Below are 26,473 nucleotides of genomic sequence, written 5' to 3'. Positions count from 1 at the left end.
ACCCAACTGCACACTTTTGAGTTTTCTTTATTATACTTCGCCTATTGGGTTTGATGATGATTGGAGTGTCGAATCGAACTCGATTACCATTTGCCTTCTTTTATGTATATTTATCGTCTGGTGAGATAACACCATGAAAGCACAAAATATGTTTTAAGTGTTATTAGAAGTTTTTTTTTACTTTTCGTATACAATGTAATATACTGTAGTAGTTTACGCAAGGAAAACTTTAAGATAGTTTCGTTTACTTTATTTACGCGACTACTTTACATACGACAATATTTTAATTACTTATATCACTATTCAAAACTCCTAAGAGAGGTTATGTTTTCGTTTAAGTTATAAAATCATTTTATGACATGTTGCCATAACGGACTTATTAACTTTCCTCAGTCAAAAACTAATGTAGATCTTAAAAGTTTGTTTGAAGAGAGCCCACAACTGTATAAATTCATTTGACAATGCAACAGTGCGATGGCTTTTGCTTATTTTTCAGCCAGTAAGAAAGATATTCCAGGAAAAGGACCATACTGTTTCAAAATTCAAGGACAGATTTATCGTTCAATCTCAGATTTGTTGCCTCAACATGATGAAGACCCCGTGTATGGCCAATTGTACATTATTGACACATCAACAGCAACAGAAATTCGTCAAAGGCGTCGAGAAAATAGTGACTTAAAACCTGAAATATTGTCAAAACTAGCTGAAATTCTATTAGAAAATCCATTTGCACAAATTTGCAAAAGAGCTTCGGAAGAAATGGTTGTACAAGGTGACAGTGAATTAGAACTTAGGTTTGTAGACAGGATAAATATGGATCGTCATAGGTATAATAAGCCTACTGTAGATGAAATTGCAGGCGTCTTCAATTCATCTGAAGGCGAACCTCCAATGAATTTTTAAAATTCCAAACAGGGAAGCTTTTATTTATCCTCATTAACCACAAGACCAAAGCTACCTTAGTAAACCAGTATTTATTCACAAACAATGATATGTTTGCTGCCTTTTCATGTTAAACCACTGGAGTGATCCAAATTATTTATTGAAAGTGACATCAACAAAAGCAAACAAAGAAGAACAACAAACTGGTTTTTACACAAAAGATATGGTGTAGGGATGCCTATTCTGACACATAGATAATGTTATTCTGAGTTTGTTTAAATACCGGTATTGCAAAAGGTTGTTTTCCATTTGAGCTTTTTAGGGACTTATGTCCCTACAAGCCACTAGTTTAATACTAGAAGCAGCTAACTAGTGGCCTTTGTTTGGCCATGTCTTGGATTGCAGTGTTATCATATGTTTCTGTTTGACGTTAAGCGCAATATTTTAAACAGTTAAATTGCTTATTTGCACATTTTGGATAGGGATACAAACATACAGTAACTAACAGTACATGGACAGTAAATTTTATAAATATTTTACAGATATCTTTGTGTTTAAACTTTACATTAATACTATAAAGGAAATTCGCTTGATTTGTCAAACAAATATTTTAAGCTTAAATAACCGTGTAGTCGAAGGTGGATAACCGGGTGATGGGTAGGGTAGGGCTTTTACATAGTTTGGGGGTGGGTGGGGTCCTCCGTGGATGGAATAGGACTCCTGACGCAGGTAGAGCTGATGATTATAAGGGTTAGGGCCGGCGCGCACTATCCCGACCACGACCACGACCACGACTCCGACTGGTCGGATACGACCAGTTTTATAATAGGAATAAATGGAACAGCGCGCACTGGTCGACTGGTCGGACCCTGGTCGGGCCCTGGTCGCACGACCAAAATTTTCCAGTTTGGTCGGGCCCGACCCGCTGGTCGTTGCAGCCAAAAATAGCACACAATGTAATGGGACGACGCGCACTACCCCCGACTTGCCTCCGACCCGACCAGTACACCACTCAACCCCGAGTATTCCTAGACTAATCAAACGGTGAGCACTAGTTTTTTGCGCCGGTCTGTGAAGTGACTCATTTCGTAAAATGTCGCAGGGTTTTGACACTTTTGAAACCTGTCTTCATATTGACGTAGCTCTTCATAAAATGTTGCAAAATGCCCTTTCAGACCTAACAGTTAACATTGGATATACCCAGTATAGTGTCTTCTTCCGCTTAACGTACTTACAATACAAATGCACCATAACAACTACTTCTTCAACAATCATCTTGACACTGAAGTTTGTAAAACATTCCTTGCCTTGGTCGGGTCGTGGTCGGGTCGTTCTCTGGTCGCATGGTGAATGACAACCACCGGTCGGGCGTTTGGTCGTGGTCGTGGTCGTGGTCGGGATAGTGCGCGCCCGGCCTTAATCTGGGATCGTGGGCGAACTAGGACTAATTAGGTTACGGGCGAAATAAAACTCGGGCGGAATTGGACTATACGTCCTATTCCGCCCGAGTTTTATTTCGCCCTTGCGGTTAGGATAGTATGCCCACGTATCGTAATCGTAACTGTACAGTCCTAGCCAATTATTTACACACCTTAGTTAAAAGTGGACTTCTATACAAACTTAGTTAAATATTTACTTAAATAGACTTGTTGTAAGTTCACTACTGAACTTCCGTATAGGCCTAGCAGTCTAGGCTAGTATCAGTATGCCTATACGCATCGTAATCGTAACTGTACAGGCCTAGCCAATTATTTTCACACCTTAGTTAAAAGTGGACTTCTATATAAGCCTAGGTATTTATTTAATATGTACTATAGCAACTTGACTTCTGTACCGTGTAGTAGCAGTTGCGCCGAGTAGCATTTGCGCCGCGGATTAAATCGTGCTTCCAGCGCCGCGGAGTTTGATTAGTTCAATGATGCAGAAGTGACGAGGGTCATAATTACTTACACATTACTTGACTGAGTTGCTTGTCAATAGTGTCGTTTTCCATACTCCTAATTAACTTGTACTATACTATAGTAGTGCACTATTGCACATAAAAAAACGATCAAACACTTGTATACCACCACATGCAGTATTGAGTTAGTATAGATATTTTTCCTGAACTATAATTATTATAACCAGTAGACAATTTCTACTTATTACATTACTAATTTAGGAGAAAGGGGGACTTTTGTTTTCCTACGAAGTTTTTAGAAAATAGTTGCACCAGGATAGTCTGCGGTGCTATGTGGAATGCAAACAGCTCCGCATATTGGTATTAGGGGGATTTGCTAGGGGTATATATCCCCATACCTTTCGGAGTAACCCACTCCCTTATGTTACCTTTGGTCACTCAATGGTGTTGTCATTGTCAGTTTCGAGTAGAATTTAGCAGAATCCACAAAGAAGGGCTCAATGTTCAATCATTTCGTCTACTACAATTGACCTACTGTACATTATCATCGATATGTCGCACAATTGATAAGAATGCAACAATAAGCTACAATAAAACCTTTCTGAAACCTCTAACCGAATAAATGAATCGATAAATAATTTCAAACAATGCAATTGCTTACAATCGACATTTATAACTGTTCACAACAGTTTACTTGTACTCCTTAAGGGACTAAAAAGGCTTTTTACTACTGGTGATTAAAAACGTTATATAGTTTAGACCCATATGGTTTCGTCTTTTATTTGCTATCTAAAGGTTATACATCGAAGTGAAGGATCACGGGTTCATACATAAATCCCCATTATAAAAAGGTTTGTCATAATTACAGGTTCTAAAAAAGGTAACCATGTAAATAAATCAATAACTTGAGGGTGGGGCAAGCCCAAAATGACACTTTTAGCTACCATTCGTCTCTCTGCTATATCATAAGATGTACAAGGACACCTACATCGAAAACATTGGTTAATCAAAACGGGTGACAAGTTATTTCACAAAAAACCGTATGGTATCAGGTACACAGTTTCATTGTATGATAACACTTAGCTAAACTAAACAGACAATACCCCCGCCGCAGCTAACCTGCCGACTAAGTGAATTTCCATTTGTCTGAATTGATTTTTAATTGAATGTATATAAATAAAATTAGGTTTAACGAGTACCTAGGTTAGCTGCTACAAGGAAACTATTAAAGTGGAGTTTTAGTAAACTATGAATAGCTTAGTATAAAATAAATAAATTTGCCAAGTTTGATCAAAATATATCCATAAACAAGCAAACTAAAATTACTAATGATATCGCGTTCACGGATAACGTATATAAATCTATACAAAATGAAAAAGTAAATTGGTCACGGACCTAGGTCTTACGGTGCGGTGCCACCTACGGTAATAGCTACTTCCCTATAGGGAATTCGCTAAAAACATCCATTTTTTTGCGAATTTAATATTTTGGTACAGAAGACGTAAGTATCGTTAATTTATTTATATTAGACCTATATGTGTAGGTAAATAACAACAGGCTTCATTCCGATATTGGTGGTTCGTAAACTTAATCAAGGTGATTCAACCTTTTACACATTCATGCCAAATGTAATCAAAACGCACGAGAAGCGATAAGCATAAGCCGGGAGCGCGCCCGAGTTCACGTGCAAACCTCGCACCGTCAAGTTAATGATTTTTTTAAATATTCGTGGGAATGCATGGGGATTTGTAATGTTCATTGAGTTGTACAATAGTATTGAACATGTATATTGGCTTGTATAGGCCGAAAGCAGGGTCTTTAGAAAATGGCTAAAAACAACTCATCCATGTTATTCTTATGGAGAAAAAGTGCCTAAAGTGAGGTCATATTACTATGTTATACCTACTTTACATTTAATTGGTAAATAAATTAAAGAATTAGCTTTTTTAGCTTGATTTTGAATATACTATATGAGGATTATATGTAGGGATATGTAGGCAAATATCAGGATTTTTGGAATTAGTGGCTGAAAAATGATCCCCACGTTATTCTTATGGGGAAAAACGCCTAAAGTGAGGTATCTTTGTGGTATTGCCACTACATGTTTTAGAGAGTTAATTTGTAAACTTAATATGTACTTGTATTTCTAGACTTAAGATGAACTTAAATTGATATAAGGCCTGTCTCAACTCCCAGGGTTCACGAAGCGCGATGTATTACAACCAAACCTGGTACAGTAACAAACTATTTTTTTTTTCGTAATTTCCTCTCTGTTGAGTTACCGTATTGGTAATTAATTGGTTTTAGGTAGCCCTTATACTGAAACGGCGGAGTGTACTGTGTATTGTTGTCAACCAGTGAACGATATTTTTGGTGGCATCAATTTGCAGTTATTAGATTTAAAATTATGTGTAACCATTAGCATGGGTCACGAGGTGACTGCGTGCAACCACTTTACGCTGAAAGTAAAATGTGGTAGGAACATAAGTACACATAACCCTACATAAGTACAGTTTTACAATAACCCTATTAGTGCAGTTGATTGGTTCCGCCATTGTTAACCTGTCAAAACTGCTAACCCTCATTTAATTAGCTGGCGCGGCGCTGGTGCTACGCGGCGCAAATACTACTCGGCGCAAATACTACTCAACCCTTCTGTACAGGCCTAGCAACTGTATTTATTTAGGATAGGATACTGTTATCAACATTTGAAAATACTGAATACCTGCTTCGGAAATGCAGTTTCTGTACTTTTCGATAGTGAAGATTTTCTTTTGCTGTTATTCTATTTGCTACAAAACTAATAGAAATAAGACCCAACAAAAGAAATAATTTGCTTGTATAATGCCGACAGTAATTAGTAATGCGAATCTGTGTACTGCGTTATTAATCAATGCTTAATGGTATTCATCGGACTGCCCTTTTCTTTTGTACTGTCTTTTGTAATTACAAGCAGTTACCCCAGAAACTGTACCTAGGCCATCTGCGCATAGCGCATGTGCAAGCTGAGGTGCCCGTGGGTACACAATGTCGAGTCGCATACGCTACGATTCTTTGTTTACATCTACGTTGTTATCATTCTCGTAACCATCATTGCAACCCATAAGACTAATGTTAAACATTGCAAATTTTATGTCAGTCTAAAAGTGTACAGGTATTACCAAATTGAAATTTGTTTGTTTAGTAACAACAAAAATATTTGCCGAAATACCCCTGGTAAGTTTGGATTCAATATGTTCAGCCATTATTGAGTTAATTGATTACATAGTTTGCATACGGTCCGATCTCAAAGAGCTTCGCTCGCTCCGCTCAATTAGTCTATGCTTTTTGCAAAATTCACTTTTCCGAGGAGTGGAAAATGATGCGTTACTGTCCCCCACTGTACCCAAACATCAGTAGGAAACCTAATCATCAGTCGTTTGCACTTAAAATAGCATTTTAAATCCATTAAACTTCAATTTACCAGACTTTTAGCATGACTATGATTTTTTCACAATGATGCATGAATTTCAGCATGCAATCTGACGGTAATTAAAGGTTATTATATATAATTTTCAAGCTTATTTTATGGGTAAGTTTTTGATAATACTTGATACCCGCAGCAACCAACTCTGCAACCTAGAAATAAGGATTTTAATATTTACTAAGTTTTTGTCTTCGTTAAAAATTTTAACTTTTACCACGAAACTTAAGTAGAATCTCAATCAACATCCCAATGTTTATGTATTATTCTTATTTTACATTTTGTGTGGATAAAAAAATGAGCGTTATTTTAACAATACATGTGATTCTTACATTGTATATAAGTTTTTTCATAAAAACTACCATTATTTTTTTCAAATCTTTATTTAAATTTTATCCCCTTTACTGTTTGAATTGGGAACCTCAAATAGGCATCATTCATTCACCATCATCATGTAGTTTGATGGATAATTTGTATTTAAAACTTATGACCCCCCCGTGCTCTGTAGTAACCACTGTCGAACTTAAATTGAACAAGTGATTTCCACAACTCATAAAAACCTACACACAACAACAGAAATCAAAATCATTAATCCATCAGCGAAACAGGATCAGTTGCGAAGCATAATTTACAAATCAAAATTGGATCCGAGGAAAGCATCATTCGTGATCGGCAAGGTTATGTGGGCAGTGAGTGGGGTTAATGGAACACGTGTGGGGACTGAAAGTTCAATCTTGAGGTAGAAAGTTGCATTTTGTTATCCAAGAGTCGATTGATGATGTCATCATCTTATAGGAAGAGGATCGTGTGATGTTGATGTGAGTTGTAAATGGATTCCAGATTGCAACAAATGGGATTGCCATCATAGACATTCCACCAGTTCACAATCTCGTAGCTTTGCTAACCAGTTAGACTAGGACTATTGGCAAGAACTGCAACTGCACCTGTGGATGTTTTGTTTATGGTCCTATCCACAAATTAATGAAGCTTTGAGAGAGTCTTTCAGTCATTAGGAAGTGCGGGACTTTGTCAGTATAGACAATTTATTGGAACTATCCATAGTCCATTTCCTCTTTTAGAGTCATATGTTTCCATAAACTGTTAGGTATTGAACAATTTAAAATAATATTTAATACTATCTCAAACTCTGTGGTCGCCCTTTATTAGGCCATCTAGTAAAGTATAAAAGAACTGTTGCATGTTGTAAAATGATCACACTTACTTTGTGGTTGGTTAGAGGTAAATTAAATCTGGGCCAGTATCACTCTTTAATCGGTAAAAGGCATGAAATGACTCGGAGGAAAAAAAAAACTCTAAAGGAAAACAAGTATGACTCCTTCAAACCGGAGAAACATGAAACTGGCCGAAAAGTTGCCCGAAACGACCCACTTTCTACATAATTGTAACGTGCCCCGCCTGCAGCAGTTAATGCATTAAGGGTCGTCGTTATTTAGTTTGACTTTCAATTTAATCCAGATAATCATTATCACGTTCTTATAAAAAAAAAACTTATGACAACTCGTTTTTATAACAAAATCTAGTTTTCGAACTTTTCGAACTGCTATAGGGGATTGGGTTTCGTAAAACAAAAAAACAAACTGTGATTTCTCATGTAAACTCACAATTTATAATTTGTTATTGTATTGAACTCGCTGTTACCCACGGGCTTCACCCCGTTCGACTTCATAAGTATTATAAAACTATTGATTGGTCAAGTTAACCTGAAATTAACAAAATACAGTAAAACAAACAAATAATCACATCTGTTTTTAATAAGGTAATACATTGAAAGAATAACAAACAAATAAGTACAAACAGCTAAGGTATTTTTAACATCAGGTATATGGAAAGTTCCCTTTGGAAAGGAATTACGACCTTAAAGGACAATTTATGAAATAATGGATAGTTTTGCGCAAGGGTTCTCGTCATGACGAACATTTTAAGTATATGGTTTATGGGGGTGTGACTTGTAGTTTTCTCAAAAGTTCATGGGTACCTACTTTTGGCTTTATATATATAGATATCAACTACTGGTATATTGTTGTCAATCAGCTGTGTTTAGGCTTTTTCCTATTTCATCAAATAAAACTTGACTAGTGTACATGTTGCTCTAATTCGAGCAATTGCAGAGTACCGGTATTACAGGAGTTATTTTAAAACGAATAACAGTCATACTTACCATTAATTTAAAAGAGTCAACTCAAGATTACCGGTGTGTAGCTCAGACCATTTTTGTCTTCGTTATTGATAAACCTTAAGCATTCCGGCCGGTTTTCTCCTTCTCAAAATGCCTCGCTGTACAGGCAACACAGGTCATTGATAGAGGGCCAATTGAGCACGAAAAGTCGTTTTGGGGTAGTGTTAGGGCGCATTTGTAACCTAATAGTTGAGATTGTCCAGGGTCAGGTGCTGACTGTGATGAGTTAAGCCTATTACGCGCCACTGTTCTGTGTAGCTGCCGTTGTTATCACGATTACGCCTCCTGTCTATGTTTCGTTGTCGTCACGTCGGAGGCATTTAAAAGAAGAAAAAAAAACAACAAATAAACAAATTATAGCTACACAAAACAACGATAAATGCACAAATTTAAGTTACAATCATACTAACACGATCCTTCATAGCGACACAAAACAACGACAAATACACAACTTTAAGATACAACCATATTAACACGATCCGTCTTGGGGGTTATGTTTACACAAACTCAAATAGTAAATAAATGTACTTAATGCGTTTAATTGAATTGAAAAATAACAGCAATTAAATTATACAGCTGATCAAAATGTAAACAATTATGTTCTCCATAAGGATTACATGGGAACTTTCAAAGCCACTGGGACAGAGCCCAAGGGACTTTTTCAAAAATGTAAGGCCAGTTTGCAAATCTACGCGACACGCTCTTTCCAATGAGACGTCAATGGATAAAATCTGGTAAGGAGCGTAGTTCTCCATAAGGATTACATGGGAACTTTCAAAGCCACTGGGACAGAGCCCAAGGGACTTTTTCAAAAATGTAAGGCCAGTTTGCAAATCTACGCGACACGCTCTTTCCAATGAGACGTCAATGGATAAAATCGGTTAAGAAATGGCGGAGGAGTTCAACCGACAAAGTTTCATGTAGGCCTAGCGTATTAATTATATAGATGAAATTTCCTTCAAAACAAGGCATTCAAGTCAAGTGTGGCTCTAATGGTTTTCGTACAGCAAAGCTATTAAATCAGGCCAAGACTTTGTGGACACCCGGTATATATATTTATTTAGATATGTAGGAAATAAACGCTATCAGCAATCTGACACATACTTTCTCCCATTAGCTTTTCAACAACCCCTATCACGGGTAAGCGTGGGAGTAACCATTTGATATTTTATGGGCAAAATCACTAAATTTGCAATAACTTTTGAGCCGTAATTTTACATCAGTAGGCATTTTGTTTAGAGTAAAAAGGGCATACTAAATTTTAATCAAAATCGGTCCAGCCATTTTTTAAAATCCGATTTTGTGTCATTTTATGAAAAATCATATGAGTTGCAATAACCTTTGAAATGTTAAATACCGTAGTCATTAAGGTTTCTAAAAGTGTTGATCGTTGGTTAGTAAATGTGACTTACCGGTGTGAGCGTGGTAGAAGTGAGTTCCCGCGTTGCCAGCGACCCACTGATACCTGAAGGTGTTGCCGGCTAGGGTGGGACACTGAGTGACGAAGGGAACACCGTCGTAGTACTGCGTTCCTTTCTGGTGGATACCGTGCCAGTGGATGGTCACTTCCAGACCTTCCATCTGGTTGTGGACGTCGATGACTACCTTGTCTCCCTCACACACCTATCACACATGAGTCGACAATTACAATAGACAAATCTTATATTATTCTTACAGGATCAACATAAGACTTGATTGAACTTAAAAATGTTAACATCATCTCAAAAAATAGCGTGACCTCACAGTTATGAATGAAAGAATGATTTATTCCGTTAAATTTGCTACAAAGTACAATTTAAAATTTTTTTGTAAATAATCAAGAACAGAAAAAAATAACAATGTTGTGAACTTAATGTTGAATTAAACAAAACTAGCAAAAAGAAACATAATAACTTATAATTTTGTAGCTAGTTATAATTAATTGGTCTTGTGGAATCAGCAGACATAGACGAACTCTGCCTGTGCGTCTGCTGGGTTGCATATAGACTTTATACGGCATTACTCTTTGTAGTTAAGAGGTCCTGTTTCAATACTATATTTCTCTTAAACTTGAATACTAGTTTTACTTGAACATTTTAAAGTAAAAAATCTGTTTGTTTTGATTACTAGTGTATTCGCAAAGTATTTAGGAATTTGAATATTAAGGTGCTAATTAATTTTATTTTATTGCATTTTATGGTAAGGTAACCATGGACGTCCATCCATATGGGCAAGAGAGGGCTCGAGCCCCTTCCCCCTTTGCGACCCTACCAGGGAAACCATACAGACTGATAATTCCGGGAAGTTTGCGTAAATTCATTAAATCAGGAACTATGAGGGAATTTTGAACTCGCACTGGAAACCCCTGTTTTAGTCTGTAGTCACGGGGAATTGCGATCGTCACCAGTGAGGACATGGCGAAACCGTTAACACATACCGAAGCCGCGGCAAAATCAAGAACATGTCCTGCGGTCACGGTAGATCAAAAACGTATTCTGTGGTCACGGTAGGATCGAACACTTCTTTTGCGGTAAATTCGTCAATTTTCGATCGCGCATCTTCGTAAACGCTCTCCGCGGTTGCGGTAATTTGCGCTCGGTTCGGCTCGACTCGCAAGCTGGGCCCGACAATAATTTTTGCCTGTCTCGTGCCAACCGTTGGTCCGACCGGACACAAACATATGGAGTTCCCGGACCCACACACCACTATTATAAGGTACACTTGGGTACTAGAAATGAAAACCAGGAAAACTTAGTGAAAAAAATTGTGAATTTTGTCTAGGAGTTCTGCGTAAAACAACCGATTTTCCTTTCAGATTAATGAGTAGTAAGTACAAAAAAAATAACAACAACATATAAATTGACAAAGCAAATTTAGGTTTAAAAAAGTGTAAAAGCAATCATTTTAGATCTAAATTTTAATAGTTTTCTCAAGTACTCCTTAGACCACCCTTTTTACTGGGGTTCGTGCCCCATCCCCCGCCCCCTATCGAAAAGTCAGATGGAAGCCCATGATGGTAACAAATTGTGGGTCAAGTGTGGGGACGGACAGTTGTACTGCACCTGTATGCTAGGGCCGGGCAACATTCTGTTGATGCTGAGGATTCCTCTCTCTACTCCATCAGCTAACACACATTGACAGTGAGACCAGACGGTGTTGGTGGCGTTAGGAGTGCATACTTGACAAGCTCTGTAAAACAAACATGACAGTGATACCAGACGTAGGAGTGCATACTTGACAAGCTCTGTAAGACAAACATGACAGTGATACCAGACATAGGAGTGCATACTTGACCAGCTCTGTAAGACAAACATGACAGTGATACCAGACGTAGGAGTGCATACTTGACCAGCTCTGTAAGACAAACATGACAGTGATACCAGACGTAGGAGTGCATACTTGACCAGCTCTGTAAGACAAACATAACAGTGATACCAGACGTAGGAGTGCATACTTGACCAGCTCTGTAAGACAAACATGACAGTGATACCAGACGTAGGAGTGCATACTTGACCAGCTCTGTAAGACAAACATGACAGTGATACCAGACGTAGGAGTGCATACTTGACCAGCTCTGTAAGACAAACATGACAGTGATACCAGACGTAGGAGTGCATACTTGACCAGCTCTGTAAGACAAACATAACAGTGATACCAGACGTAGGAGTGCATACTTGACCAGCTCTGTAAGACAAACATAACAGTGATACCAGACGTAGGAGTGCATACTTGACAAGCTCTGTAAAACAAACATAACAGTGATACCAGACGTAGGAGTGCATACTTGACAAGCTCTTTAAAACAAACATAACAGTGATACCAGACGTAGGAGTGCATACTTGACCAGCTCTGTAAAACAAACATAACAGTGATACCAGACGTAGGAGTGCATACTTGACAAGCTCTGTAAAACAAACATGACAGTGATACCAGACGTAGGAGTGCATACTTGACAAGCTCTGTAAGACAAACATGACAGTGATACCAGACGTAGGAGTGCATACTTGACAAGCTCTGTAAGACAAACATGACAGTGATACCAGACGTAGGAGTGCATACTTGACCAGCTCTGTAAGACAAACATAACAGTGATACCAGACGTAGGAGTGCATACTTGACAAGCTCTGTAAGACAAACATAACAGTGATACCAGACGTAGGAGTGCATACTTGACAAGCTCTGTAAAACAAACATGACAGTGATACCAGACGTAGGAGTGCATACTTGACAAGCTCTGTAAGACAAACATAACAGTGATACCAGACGTAGGAGTGCATACTTGACCAGCTCTGTAAGACAAACATAACAGTGATACCAGACGTAGGAGTGCATACTTGACAAGCTCTGTAAAACAAACATAACAGTGATACCAGACGTAGGAGTGCATACTTGACAAGCTCTTTAAAACAAACATAACATACGTTATCAGTTTACAAGAGAGTTCATGATATCCTTTTGTTTCGACTGAGAAAAATCTAAAATACTTAGCAAACCGAATCTTAGTAGGAAACTGCTGATACCTGGGCTAACATGATGCCAACAAACAACAAGTCACAAAGGCCAGACTTAACGAACCGACTAGGCCTGTATTTAGCAACGACGGCCAATTGCCCATACGATTGGTTTTGGCAATGCGACCTTGATATCACTTTCACTATTAAACATACAGTTGAGACATAACCAACCGTTATTACATCTCGTGTTTCACACGGAGTAATTGTACTATCGTGCAGTAGTATAATGGTGTACTGTATATAGTGGTAGTGGTAGCGGCCGGTATGGTGCCGTGCTGATACAGATGGTATGCGGTTCTAGCTCACCGGTCGACTTAAGTAACCTCCTAGTGCCTACCTACTGTTTATATCAGTATTACGGCATTCTTTGTACAAGGTGAAAGAGTGGAGAAATTAGATAACTGACATATATGTGCGGCCCCTAGATACGTTCCTAGGCACTAAATGTTTGCCTTGATTGCAACTCACTAGTGAAGATGCACATTAAGCTTTGGTTGATGTGCCGGGACCCTGCCTGTGACCTTTGTAGTAAAGTTGTTGATCGGCCTCTATTAGCTTTTCAGCAGTAGGCCTACAAGTTAAACACCCAGAATAAAAAAAATACTCGAAAATAACTGTAACACTATGAGAAGTGTTTAACTTATATATGTTCCATATTATGGAAAACATAATGCTAAGGTACAAAATGGTCCTTATTTTGAAAGTAAAATTTACCAAAGAAAACTTTTATTTGATGAAAAGGCAGTCGTGCTGTTTAAGTTTTCTTTTATAATACTTTATTTTGGAAACTGAACTTTTTATAATGTAAGCATTTGAGGAAATTCTGTAGCAAAGAACACGATTCCCCCTCATATTTCACAATATTCCCCATCGGATGACTACTAATGTTCTGACATGAGTCCACAGCACAGCAGACAAGTATAATAATAACACGGACTCTAAGCGCTCTTTAGGCTAAGTGTTCACCGCAGTCTAATTACAAAGGTTTCAATTTCGTGGGTCTTAAGCAATGCCACGGGCGTGGAGCAATTGCGTCTCAGAGGAGCGTGCGCAATCGATCTGCTATGCGCAGCGCATTCTACTACAACGCACACTTCAGTCGGGGCTAGCCCTGCCCTCGATACAACACAGTCGGGACTAGCGACCAGCCCTGTCCCCGCTACATATACTACACTACAGTCAGGGCTAGCCCTGCCCTCGCTACATATACTACACTACAGTCAGGGCTAGCCCTGCCCTCGCTACAACACAGTCGGGGCTAGCGGCCAGCCCTATCCCCGCTACATATACTACACAACAGTCGGGGCTAGCCCTGCCCTCGCTACAACACAGTAGGGGCTAGCGGTCAGCCCTGTCCCCGCTACAAATACTACAATACAGTCGGGGCTAGCCCTGCCCTCGCTACAACACAGTCGGGGCTAGCGGCCAGCCCTGTCCCCGCTACATATACTACATTACAGTCGGGGCTAACCCTGCCCTCGCTACAACACAGTCGGGGCTAGCCCTGTCCCCGCTACATATACTACACTACAGTCGGGGCTAGCCCTGTCCCCGCTACATATACTACACTACAGTCGGGGCTAACCCTGCCCTCGCTACAACACAGTCGGGACTAGCGGCCAGCCCTGTCCCCGCTACATATACTACACTACAGTCGGGGCTAACCCTGCCCTCGCTACAACACAGTCGGGGCTAGCCCTGTCCCCGCTACATATACTACACTACAGTCGGGGCTAACCCTGCCCTCGCTACAACACAGTCGGGACTAGCGGCCAGCCCTGTCCCCGCTACATATACTACACTACAGTCTGGGCTAGCCCTGCCCTCGCTACAACACAGTAGGGACTAGCGGCCAGCCCTGTCCCCGCTACATATACTACACTACAGTCAGGGCTAGCCCTGTCCCCGCTACATATACTACACTACGGTCGGGGCTAGCCCTGCCCTCGCTACAACACAGTCGGGGCTAGCGGCCAGCCCTGTTCCCGCTACATATACTGTACTAGACTACAGTGTGGGCTAGCCCTGCCCTCGCTACACGGTACACTATCGGGGGTAGCCCCGCTGCCACTACTCACACTTTTGCTTTCAAATATTGTGTTTATGATTTGAGATATACATTGGTTGGTCACTGTGTTACTTAAACATTTGGTGAAAAATTAGTCTTGAAGTTTTTGATGGTAAAGTTTTAGAGTAAAATATGTGTGACTTTGTAAAATATTTCTATATTCTACAAATACCGCAATCAATGATACAATAGTAACGAGATATTCAAACCCCTCCTATCTAATGATGTACATAACGATTTCACAAGATAAAAAATGTAGTTTTAGTTTCTACTCAATTTATTTCGGTTTCCGGTCGTGTGTCAGTTTGACGGCCTCGCTTCCGACTTAATTACTTTGTTTTAAACTTAAACTTCCCAGAACGGACAACTATCCAACGGTTTTAGGATATCCTGAAATTCTGGTTAGTAACCATAGCTATTACAACAAATAGCGACATTTCGTTAAATAAACGAATGGTAAAACTTAGCATTATATGGTTAAAACTTGATGTTTATGCCTTCCCTTTTAGCCCTTAACAATTTTAATAATAATCTATTTCAGGTATTAATTTCATTCAGCGTCAATGCGTGTCTTCTAATTAATCAATCATTTTATATTTTACTCGTTGCAAAAATGAATTTAAAGAGTATGACAAAGCTGTCGAGGTCACTGTTCAGTAAAAGGAAACTAAAAAGACATAACTGAATATTTAAAAGAATTAGGAGTCAGCAGGACCCCCGGCCATCTTGGATTTTCTGCCCATAACGGCAATGAATGAATGAAGCATATTACGGCATTGTTTATTCAGATAACATAAGTTGCAAAATATCTTATTTTAAAGCTATTTTAACCGCGTACTTGATTTGCTATCTACTTTTTAATTTTAATAGTTTTTATGTCGTAAATATATTGACTTAAACTGTGATTTTTTTCAACCTTTAAAACGAAAGTTCTAAAAATCCGAAAAGCAATTCACACGTAAAATGTATTTAAGACTCACATACCATTTACTGCTAGGTAATCAAGCTTACGGTGCATGATTAGTATGCTTCTACGTAAACGCATGTTTTTGGTGATCGGCGCTTGGACAACCACTGTTTAGCCTGGCATCCGACGGACAACAACAATGCAAAATTATTGACTCCTGCCGACTCAAGTGCTTAATAGTAGAGAAATGTATAATATATAGATCTACATAGGTTAACAGGTATCTTCATCACCTGGGAGAGGGTTTATACCCAGAGTGATCTCGCAATCTACTACAAGATCGGATATCTATTTAATGAGTTGTGCATCTCCAGTACCTGAGTGACCTGATTTAGGTTAATCTATTGCGTTCCTTCACATCAGGCTAGGTGTTAATTGATCAGATAGCTTGCGTAGTCAAGCTGATGCGGTCCCTTGCATGTCAATATCACTGATAGACTTGTACAGTAATTGACTCGTGCGTCAATTAACGAGTTGGTCACCTCCAATGTCGGTCACCTTGGTCGATTTACAATGTCTCTTTGCAAATGCATTCGTGTCAATTGCTTATATTGACCTGGAATTACCTGTAGCCAATGTTTTACAAGGTACTTGATAACAATGTAAACTTGGGCATAGCGTTGCAAGAAAACAGTAATAGTCTTAACTGTGCTGAAAGAACTGTTTTGAACAATTTGAGAACCCTCTTATGAAGACAAATGATAAATCTATTTATAATAAATGGCTACGCTGTTTTATGCGGATTACGCATAAAAAGTTTTGAACTGACCAACCCAAATAAAGCTAGCTTTATTTACTCACTTTATTTTACATGGCAAACCGCTATTTCATAATTAATAAGTGCTTGTTTACAAATTACATTAAGGGGATTTATATCAACTGTGAATAAAATTTAGGCCTTAATCACAGTATAAGACACGATGAAACGATTAATAAATAAACAACACTTTTTAAAATACCACATTTATAAACGCAATAAAATGTAGAAAATAATTAATAAATGTAGAGAATAAATTTTTGTAATATTTAAAACGAAATCGTGGGGAGCAATCGTGATTAGCAATAGCTAATCATCTTTACCTATTGAATTATTATTATTATCAATGACATGTGCCCCACATTTTTCGTTTTAAATCTGATAATAATCTATCCTCTCCACATATTTATTAATTATTTTATTCTTTTTAGTGCGTTAAAACACCTGGTATTTAAAAGTGTTTTTATTTATTAATTATTTTCTACTTTTAGTATTTTATGTGTTTGTTGTTAAATCTATTTTATATGGTCTATTAATACATAACCAACCCCTTTTTAACTGTAATCACATGTTGGTGCTACTATCTATATATGAATAGGCAAGCATGTTTATTTAAAACCTTTTTTCTCAGCTCGAGTGCATCGCAGGAAAAATCTACGTATACGGTTAGAAAGATATTTGCCTGTAGATGTGCAGAATCCCTTTATACATTAAAATAGGCTAAAAACAAGCACAAAAAAATAAATTAAAATTTTTTAAATATTTAACATGGGCCTTTTGGGTTGCCCCTTTTGGCCTGACGAAATAACAACGAAATATGAACAGAAAATCAAAACAAATGGAAGAAATTCCAATCATATGTTAGCGAATTTCACATATAGGGAATAATCTATTTTATTTACAGCGTAGGGTGAAAATAAACTTAAAGTGTAAATTAAAAAAGTGTAAGAAAGAGCCATGTGGGCCTAACTTTGCTCGGTAGGGTAAATATTTTTTTCATTTTAGCGAATTTCCCTATAGGGAAGTAGCTATTACCGTAGGTGGCATGGTAAGACCTAGACCCGGGACCGATTTACTTTTTCATTTTGATGTCCCCAGAGGCCAAAAACACCATTCGTTCAAATTTTTATATATGTATATATATATATATATATATATATATAGACTTATATATATATATATATATACGTCCGTGAACGCGATAACTTGAGTAATTTTTGTCCGATTTTGATGAAATTTGGTTTAAAGGTGTAAAGCGGGATAAACTTGAATGAGTTCGCGAACCAGCATGATTGGACCATGGGAACGGGGCTTTACGGGGGGTTTTATGGGGTAAAAATTGGTTTTTCTCACTTTTGACCCTCAAAACACAAAATTTCCCAATTTCTCTTTAGACCTTTTTAAAGAGCTTAAAAAAACAAATAATTTAGTATATAAAAGTATTTTTGTTTGATTATTAGTAACCAAGAAAATTAAAAAAAATTGTAAATTTAAAATTCCCATGTTATTCTTATGGAGAATATTGTCAAATGTTGTAGTTTGCTTGTTTATGGATATATTTTGATCAAACTTGGCAAATTTATTTTTTACTAAGCTATCAATATTTTACTCAAAAACACACTTTATTAGTTTCCTTGTAGCAGCAAACCTAGGTACTCGTTAAACCTAATGTTATTAAAATATATTTAACTGAAAATCAATTCAGACAAATGGAAATTCGCTTAGTCGGCAGGTTTGCTGCGGCGGGGGTATTTTATTTCAAAATAGAGAAGTCTAAGGTACATTATTTTTGGTCGAGTTTTTCGACCTCTGGACAATCTCTAGTCTATATTATTAAAATAATTTGTTGGATTGTTGTATGCAGCAAATTGACCATAAATACTGATTTTTACAGACATATTGGGTATCAATTTAAAGCTCTTATCCTCTAGACGTGCCTTTTGCGGGTTTGGATGATATCTCGTGAAAGCCCTTCGTCCTACAGGTTTTTACATTTCAGGGTTTGTGCTGAATTTTGTTGTCAATCATCTGAACTATTTCGAGTTTACATTTGTTTACATCAAAACAGATGGCCAAAATACAGTTTTGTTTACATCCATGAGAAAATGTGGTTATCTGTAGTTGGTGATGTTTAAGCGAATTCAAGTAAAATATTGTAATGCTATTTGTATAAAAAGTAAAGCAGAAAATTACTTACGTTGGATTTTGTGTTGTGATATGATTTTTTGTTTTCACAGTATGTCTTATTGATGTTATAGGGAATTTAAGTAAAAAATGTAATTGGTTTAAAATGTAAAGAAGAGATTTTCTGTTTTCATAGTATGTTTTATTAGCATTTGTTATATTACTAAGATGCTTCAAACAGATCGCGCACGCAATGAAAATAATAGGTCACACAGTGCAAATAATAGGGATATGATGAGAAATAATAGTTTTCACCCTTATCAACTATATATCAAATACATCACGAACTTTGAAGTCACGTGCTAGTTCTCATAATAAAAAAATAGAATATCTCGGGAGCAGAACCTGTACCTCTTAACCTGTTCTTTTAACAAACTGCCAAATTAAAGTATTTACAACTGACTTCAGTGACTTCAATTGATATATTTATTTACATTCTTCCAAAATGTAAACATTGAAACGTTGGAAGCCCAGGCGTAGCCCAACGGAAATATGAAAATAAACTGATTTAATATTGCATTGTCATCCACTTGTAAGCAATATTTCATGATTCAAGTCTCTAGCTCATTGGGAAGTTAGTTAAAAATCGATTGAAAAATTTGTAGCAAACGGACAAGAAAACGAGCTAATAAAAACGTTTTAATAAAAATACAAGAATGTTTAGAAAACACCTATATATCAACTTGACCAACTAGCATAAATTAGACACGTCCTCGTATTTTTAGGATGTTCACTTTATGAACTGAAAGTTATACGCAGCATCATGCTCAATGGTCAGCCAAACAGGAGCATTCAACTGACCAAGTGAAGTGGTAATCATAACCTGCACTCGACAACAGTTGTGTTTCTATTTGTGCAAGTAACGAAGTGTCGACGAAGCTGGTTAATAAACTCGGCCACTAGCTGTGACTTTCAAATCGTAAAAACCAAAGTACTTAACTAAATAACTCACTCAACTAGATGAAATGTACACGGAGAAAGTACTAGAGTTGAAACCTGAACACTTCCTAGCCCTTCTTGTTAGTAAGGAACTTTAATTGAAACTCACAGTATTCCGTATTCCCAACTCAAGAATCTAAATTACGTCTGATATTCAGTGTGGTTGAAAGTCCCGGAACGGTGTAATATATGTTTTACCAATAAAGAAAAAAATAATGAGACTTGGTATATAAATAATAGCCATAAATGTATACTCTTTTAAGCTATTATCACTTTTTTATCCCTTAAGGGGGACGTCCATGAGGAGTCAGACAAAATTCTTAAATATCAGCATAGGTCGAGTTTGGTATAAAATTAAAGGTCTCCGTTAGTAAAACACAATGCCACAAACCCAAACTCAAACGGACAATTGAGTAAAGAATTACTGCGCTGTTCAAATATTCCTTGAATTTGCAATGCTTATCATGAGTGTGGCCCGCTAGAAGTCGGAAGAAAATCATAAACGTAAAGCATAGGTCAATATGCACATCAGATTAGAGGTCTTTATTAGTAGAATACAATGCCGCAAATTTGAGTTCAGAATAACGTATGTGAAAAATGGCAGTCTTAAAAATTTAGATATAAAAAAATGGTAGATTAAAAAAATATGTGAACTGCTGGCTGCCATTTTTGACACGGTTGTCGGTTTGAGTTCGGGTTTGTGACAATGTATTTTACTAAATAAGACATTTAATTTGGTACCAAACTGGACCTATACTGATGAATTTTGTAAATCACTTAAGGGATAAAAAAGTGATAACAGCTTAAAAGATTAGACATTTATTTATGGCTATTATTGATATGCCAAGTCTCATTACTTTATCTACATTGGTGAAAAATATATTACACCGTTCCGGCACTTTTCAACCACTCTGTATAACAGATGAGGTTATTTAGAATTTTAAAACCATTTAAACGGTTAATTAAAAATTGTTATATGTCTATTTTAATTACTGAAGTCAATAGGTGAAAGCGAAATGTGGTTAATACATAGGCGTAATAATTTTGAAGATAAGTGAACCGACTACTTATAGATACAGTAACATAGAGTTTATGGTTTTAAGTGCATTGTACTCACGCTCCCAGCACGGTGTAGAACTCTAATGTGAAGTGATAGTAGCAGATCTTGGGAGGTTCACCCTCTCTGCAGGCCCTGGCACACTCCTCAGGCGACGACAACAGAGGGTTGTTCCTCAGCTCGTTGAGTCCCCGGGTGTCAAAGTCCAAGGACGAGGCTGGGATGTACGGCCTAGTGGCAGGGTCCTCAGCAGCCACGCCGAACCCGGCGGGGTGGGTCTGCACCAGCCCATGTGAGGAGGAGAACAGACTAGGGTCCTGGTCCGCGGGGGTGAAGCCCGGGGCAGGCGCGGGGGCGGCAATGTCCTGGTACCATGTCTGGGCAGACGTCGACTGGTCGTTTCTGGGGGATGCTGAATCTGAAACAACAAAGATCAGTTAGTGAATATGCTGCTTTAGTGACACCTCTAATAGTATTAGGGTGTTATTTTACTATTGATTGTCTTGGGGGCTAAAACAAACATTAATATGATGTGTCTAAGTCTGTCGTATACAAAATCTGGATTACTTCAACAACGGCTTATTTTACATCATAACATTGGTTAGGTGGGATATTTTTTTAATGAGTATCTATAAACAACATTATGTCTGAATAACTTCAATGTGGACATGATTCTAAATTATATGTAATAGATTGCCTTTAAATCAAGTGAATTATTCCCTGTGTTACCGTTAAACTTATTGTTTTCTGGTATATTTCAATACAATTTAGAAATTCATTGTATATTTAAACGATACGTTTTTAAAGTTAACCTACATGAATACGGACTTACGTTTATAATATACAAGTACTGTATAACAAATAAGGTAGGACCCGATAAGAACTAGATTATAAAATAATTATAGAATCCTTCAATCTGAAAGTTGGCTGAGTGCATTTGTATTTCCTTCGGGTCGCCGGAATTCTATCCCCGGAAATTTATCCTCATGATAAACCACCTACGTCATTTTGACGTCAAAGGTCTGGGGGTAGATTTCCGGGGGTAGGTTTCCGGGGGTAAAATTCCGTGGTATGGCAAATCATTTTATAAGCAAACAATTACATATTGATTATTTAATAATATATTGGGGGTAAATTTCCAGTCGCGGGCCGTTTCTCTACCGTGTATAGCCCCTCGTGACGTCAAAATGATGTAGTAGGCGTTTTTCATGGGGGTAAATTTCCGGGGGTAGATTTCCACTTCCAGTTTCCTTCGACCTTATTAATCGAATTAGATGTCACGATCCATACGCTCGACTTCAGCAACTCCGACCATTTAAGTCTCTCTGGTTGGATTGACGAAAAGTGAAAGTGTTGAGATCTGTCGATAGCCAACTAAGTAAGTTAAAACGAATTAACTGCTGTGGTCAGTAAACGATTGTGAGATACTCCTGTATGTATGTGTGTTGGTGTGTGTGTGTGTGTGTGTGTGTGTGTGTGTGTGTGTGTGTGTGTGTGTGTGTGTTGGTGTGTGTGAGACAAGTCACGTGATGGAGATTGTTACTGTCAAGTTATGTTTTATAGAGCGTGTCCTCCTACAACGACCACGCCTGAGCTTGAGAAACGTGCGTTCTGCAATCTACAATGTAGGAAAAGGGTAACGGCAGAAGAAGGAGAGTAACGTTTAAGTGTCGACCAAATATACATAGATTGTGGCTACATCTATTTAAACAAGTTATTTTTCAAGTTTGTAAAAGAGAAAAAAACGAAACAACTAACTGTACAGTTTTAACCTAACCAATGTTTGGTATCAAAAGTTCTTGTGGTGTTTTAAGGTATATTTTATAGATTCCGAGAATTTTCAAAGTATATTTAATGAGCAAAACTTATCAGCATACTTCATTAATGACGTTTGTTCTAAAAAAAAAAAACAACCAACTAAGCAACTGTTTAGACACTGTCCTTTCTCTTGTTTCGACAATGCAGACATTCCACGGTTCACGTCAACCGTCAATACACCTGTGCTGGTAAAAGGACTATCAAGTGATGGAGGCTTATAATAGAGTAGTTGCCTAAACTGGACAATGGACGAGTTCAGGTGCTCTGATAGAGATATTAGGCGGGAAAATCAATTATCACATCAAGGTCGTCACGGCCACGCCCGCCTTGATAATGTTTTTTATCAGCATTTTTTTGTGTTGTTTGTATTGTAGCCTGGTGAAAAATGTATGACACTTAGGCATCTGCAGTCCTATTAAAAAGTCTTTCTATTTTCAAGTAATCTGCTTGAATTTAGTACAAATCTATTGGTTAAAAACTAGTTGAATGTAATAAATAATATTGAAATCATAAAACAATCAATACGGTATCTCATAAAAATGAAAACGAATATGCGAAACAAAACAAATAAACGATGAATATTTCATCGAATGAAATTAAAGGATTTATAATTAATAAAATTAAAGACTTCTTGATAACTTTTTTAATGAGCAGTTCATGTTGTGTAATCTATACAATAGAGACTTTTTTATAATTTGTTATATTTATAATTTACATAAGTGAATAAGTTATATTTGCTTGATAAAATACTACTATTCATGCTATGCAACGAAAAAACCAAGAATAAAAATTGAAATAAGCGAAAAAGTAAAAAAAGAAAGTTCTAGAAAAAGAAAAAAAGAAAGTTGGGTAGTATTATCATGTTTACTTTCGGACCAGGCCAGTGAAATAATTTGTTTATGTTTTTGATCCATACAGTTTCTGTTATAATATTCACTGCTAGTACTTACAGCATTAAAGAAACGGCTTAATCTCGGATACACGAATAGTCTGGTGTGACTGTGAACTGAATGTTTGCTGATTGTAGATCCAGTTCCAGTTCCCACACGCATTGCAGGAGGCGCGGCTTTGGAGACAGTAGAGTATTGTAAGTTGCCCAAGAGAGAATTCTCAGATTTGCATAGCCATTCGCACAATTGCCAAACACCGACCAGTATATAATAAACCTTACACAACACGAGGCTGGGGTGTTTTGTGTTCAATTACAGTGGTCTTGTCTCATTTACGTTGAATGCGCCGTTATCTCTTTCTCAGCGTGTGTGGTGTATGAGAGGCGAGACGGACCTGACATTTCGAGAGATGACACTCTTTGAACTGGGAAAAATAGTGAATAGCTTTCTAATGCGTCTCAGGAATCCATCTTTGGTGCAAGATACCGCTTTACTTCAGTCGCCCCGAAAATATATTACTGTATCTTTACAACCTTTGACGCGTTTGCATAAATTTGCATCCAACAACCATAAGCTCGTCTACAGTTAGCTCTAGAGTACAGTATTCTATTAGAGTATCAAGCTACAGAGTTGGAGTAAATAGTGTGCATAAAATATATACAGTACTCCAAATATACAACAATGAAACTTGATTTTGCCTAAATCAATCAACTAATAACTAAAACTAGTGGTCGTAAACTCGACCAAAAATATGTAATGTACACGCATTGACTATTGGATACTGAAGTAGACAATAGCTAACCCATCTATATGGACCAGCTGTCGTCATTTTTTATTACAAAAATTTGTAATTGTGTGAGTCATACAGAATGCGTGTCTAAAATTCTAATTTCTACCTTATCTTTGTTGCTGACAAAGTGGATGGGTCATAAGAGTTGCTATAGCTGAAAATAAGTCATTCCAAAAGTTGACTTGGTAAATAACATAGTTTATCCGACATAAATTTGTAATTTAGATCAGCGCAATCTGTTGGTGGCTCACATCAACTACGACGAATTTAATTTAAAAACTAATGACAACTTTGACATGGAGATGGAATGTCTAGTTATAAGTCAAAAAAAGGTACAGGCTTCTCTATTTTCACCCCAAGCTGTAAATAAAACATGCGATTGGAATTTCTTCCATTTGTTTTGATTTTATGTTTATATTTCGTTGTTATTTTGTCACCAGCATGGCAACCCATAAAGCCTATGTTAATTTTCTTTTATATTTCAAATTCATTTTTTGTGCTTATATTTGAGCCTATTTTAATTTTTAAAGGGATTCTGCACATTTACAGAAAAAAAAATGTCTTTCTAACAGTATGCGTAGATTATCATTGCGATGCACACGAGCTAAGAAAAAAGGTTTTAAAGAAACATGCTTGCCCATTAATATATAGATATATATTTGGTGATGTTCAAACTTCATGCATCTTGGTGTCGGATCTGAATTAAATCACAATATTTGTTATATCTACACGTATTAATAATAAACTAGTGCACCTGTTGCTCGAATTCGAGCAATTGCTAAGTATTCCAGGCGTTATTTCAAAACGAATTAACAGTCAACATTTCCGATGACTTAAAAGAGTCAACTCAAAGATAATGTAATCTATCACTCGACTCCTGTTATCGAAACTGAAAATGAACTCACTCTGAAAATGAACTCTCTTATGTGTATCATGCGTTTACTATAAACAGCTGTTTTAGTATGCAATTAATACAAATTATTCGTCTTTTTAAGTAAAAAAATCTTTTCTTCATAAGGGATACATTGGGATTTTGATAGCCTGTGGGGCAAAGCCCGAGGACTTTTATTACAGGAATTGGTGAAAGGGGGCGTCTACACAACAAATTCTTAATTTTGACACCTCGTTTGTAAAAATCCGTCAATTATTAACGGAGGAGTAGTGTTTCGTAGAAATCGCCTTCACGTATTATTATAAGGATAACAAGACCACTAACCTATTAGTCAATGTCTTGGTAAACATCAGTTCAATACTAACCACACACTCTATATAGTGTGTATACTCTGACTGATAATAACTGTGGTTTCCTCATAGAGATTTGTATATTCTTTATGCTCTTCTCCAATTACTCTGGGAAAGTCCTTGGACCGTTTCCCACACAGCCTCAGTCCGGAGGAATTTCTCCACATCCCGTGGATGTACGAGTGGTTGAAGGTCTCGTGTACGAAACTCGTTGATTAGATGTTGCGAATACTGACCATCCGTTCATTACCAGTGAGGAAGTAAGCTAATTTTGGTAGATATTGAAACTGGATTAGGATCATAGCAGGCGAATAGTCTCAGTAGCGTAGTTTTGAATCATACATGTACGGTGTTTCGCAGTCGTTCTGTTCACAAATCGGTTGTCTCATGTGCCAATCTGATACGCAGCTATTGTCTTCTGACGAGACAACTTCATCTTTGACTACGTAATTTGCTGTCATTATGATTCTATGGGGCACGATCTGATTGATATATAGCTCATTGCTCTTGACAACTTTTGCCGACGCTAATGCAAATCTTGATATTTGATAGTAAGTAGGATAGTTAAATTAGCAAATGTGCAAATGAGCAATTGAACAATTGAATAGTTCAAACAAACTAGATAGGCCACAGAAATTGTACCAATCTTACTCCCACCCATGATAAGGGTTGTTGACAAGCTGACATTGGAATAAAGTATATGTCTGATTGCTGATACCGTTTATTTTTATTTAGCCGAATTATAAACTTATCCAGTTTATAGTTATAAACTATTTTTTGACTACTTTGTTATACTTTTGTTATAAACTACATTATAACAATTAAA

General features: G+C 37.3%; 1 protein-coding gene across 1 annotated transcript in view; it reads right to left on the bottom strand.

The window, feature by feature from the left end:
- Positions 1-26,473, bottom strand: part of LOC128982897 (uncharacterized) — a 110,503-nt gene that overhangs the window by 16,373 nt on the left and 67,657 nt on the right. Inside the window, exons 2-4 of the mRNA XM_054401953.1 lie at positions 20,968-21,325; positions 11,484-11,610; positions 9,855-10,065 (exon numbers count right to left, since the gene is read on the bottom strand). Coding sequence (XP_054257928.1) covers positions 9,855-10,065; positions 11,484-11,610; positions 20,968-21,325 — 696 coding nt within the window. The remainder of the gene's footprint in view (positions 1-9,854; positions 10,066-11,483; positions 11,611-20,967; positions 21,326-26,473) is intronic.

The sequence above is a fragment of the Macrosteles quadrilineatus genome, unplaced genomic scaffold, assembly GCF_028750875.1.
Source record: "Macrosteles quadrilineatus isolate MER2022 unplaced genomic scaffold, UCM_ALF_1.0 Scaffold_1__1_contigs__length_201487025, whole genome shotgun sequence".
In the NCBI taxonomy this organism is placed as follows: Eukaryota; Metazoa; Arthropoda; class Insecta; order Hemiptera; family Cicadellidae; genus Macrosteles; species Macrosteles quadrilineatus.
This window is presented reverse-complemented; position numbering and strand designations above follow the sequence as displayed.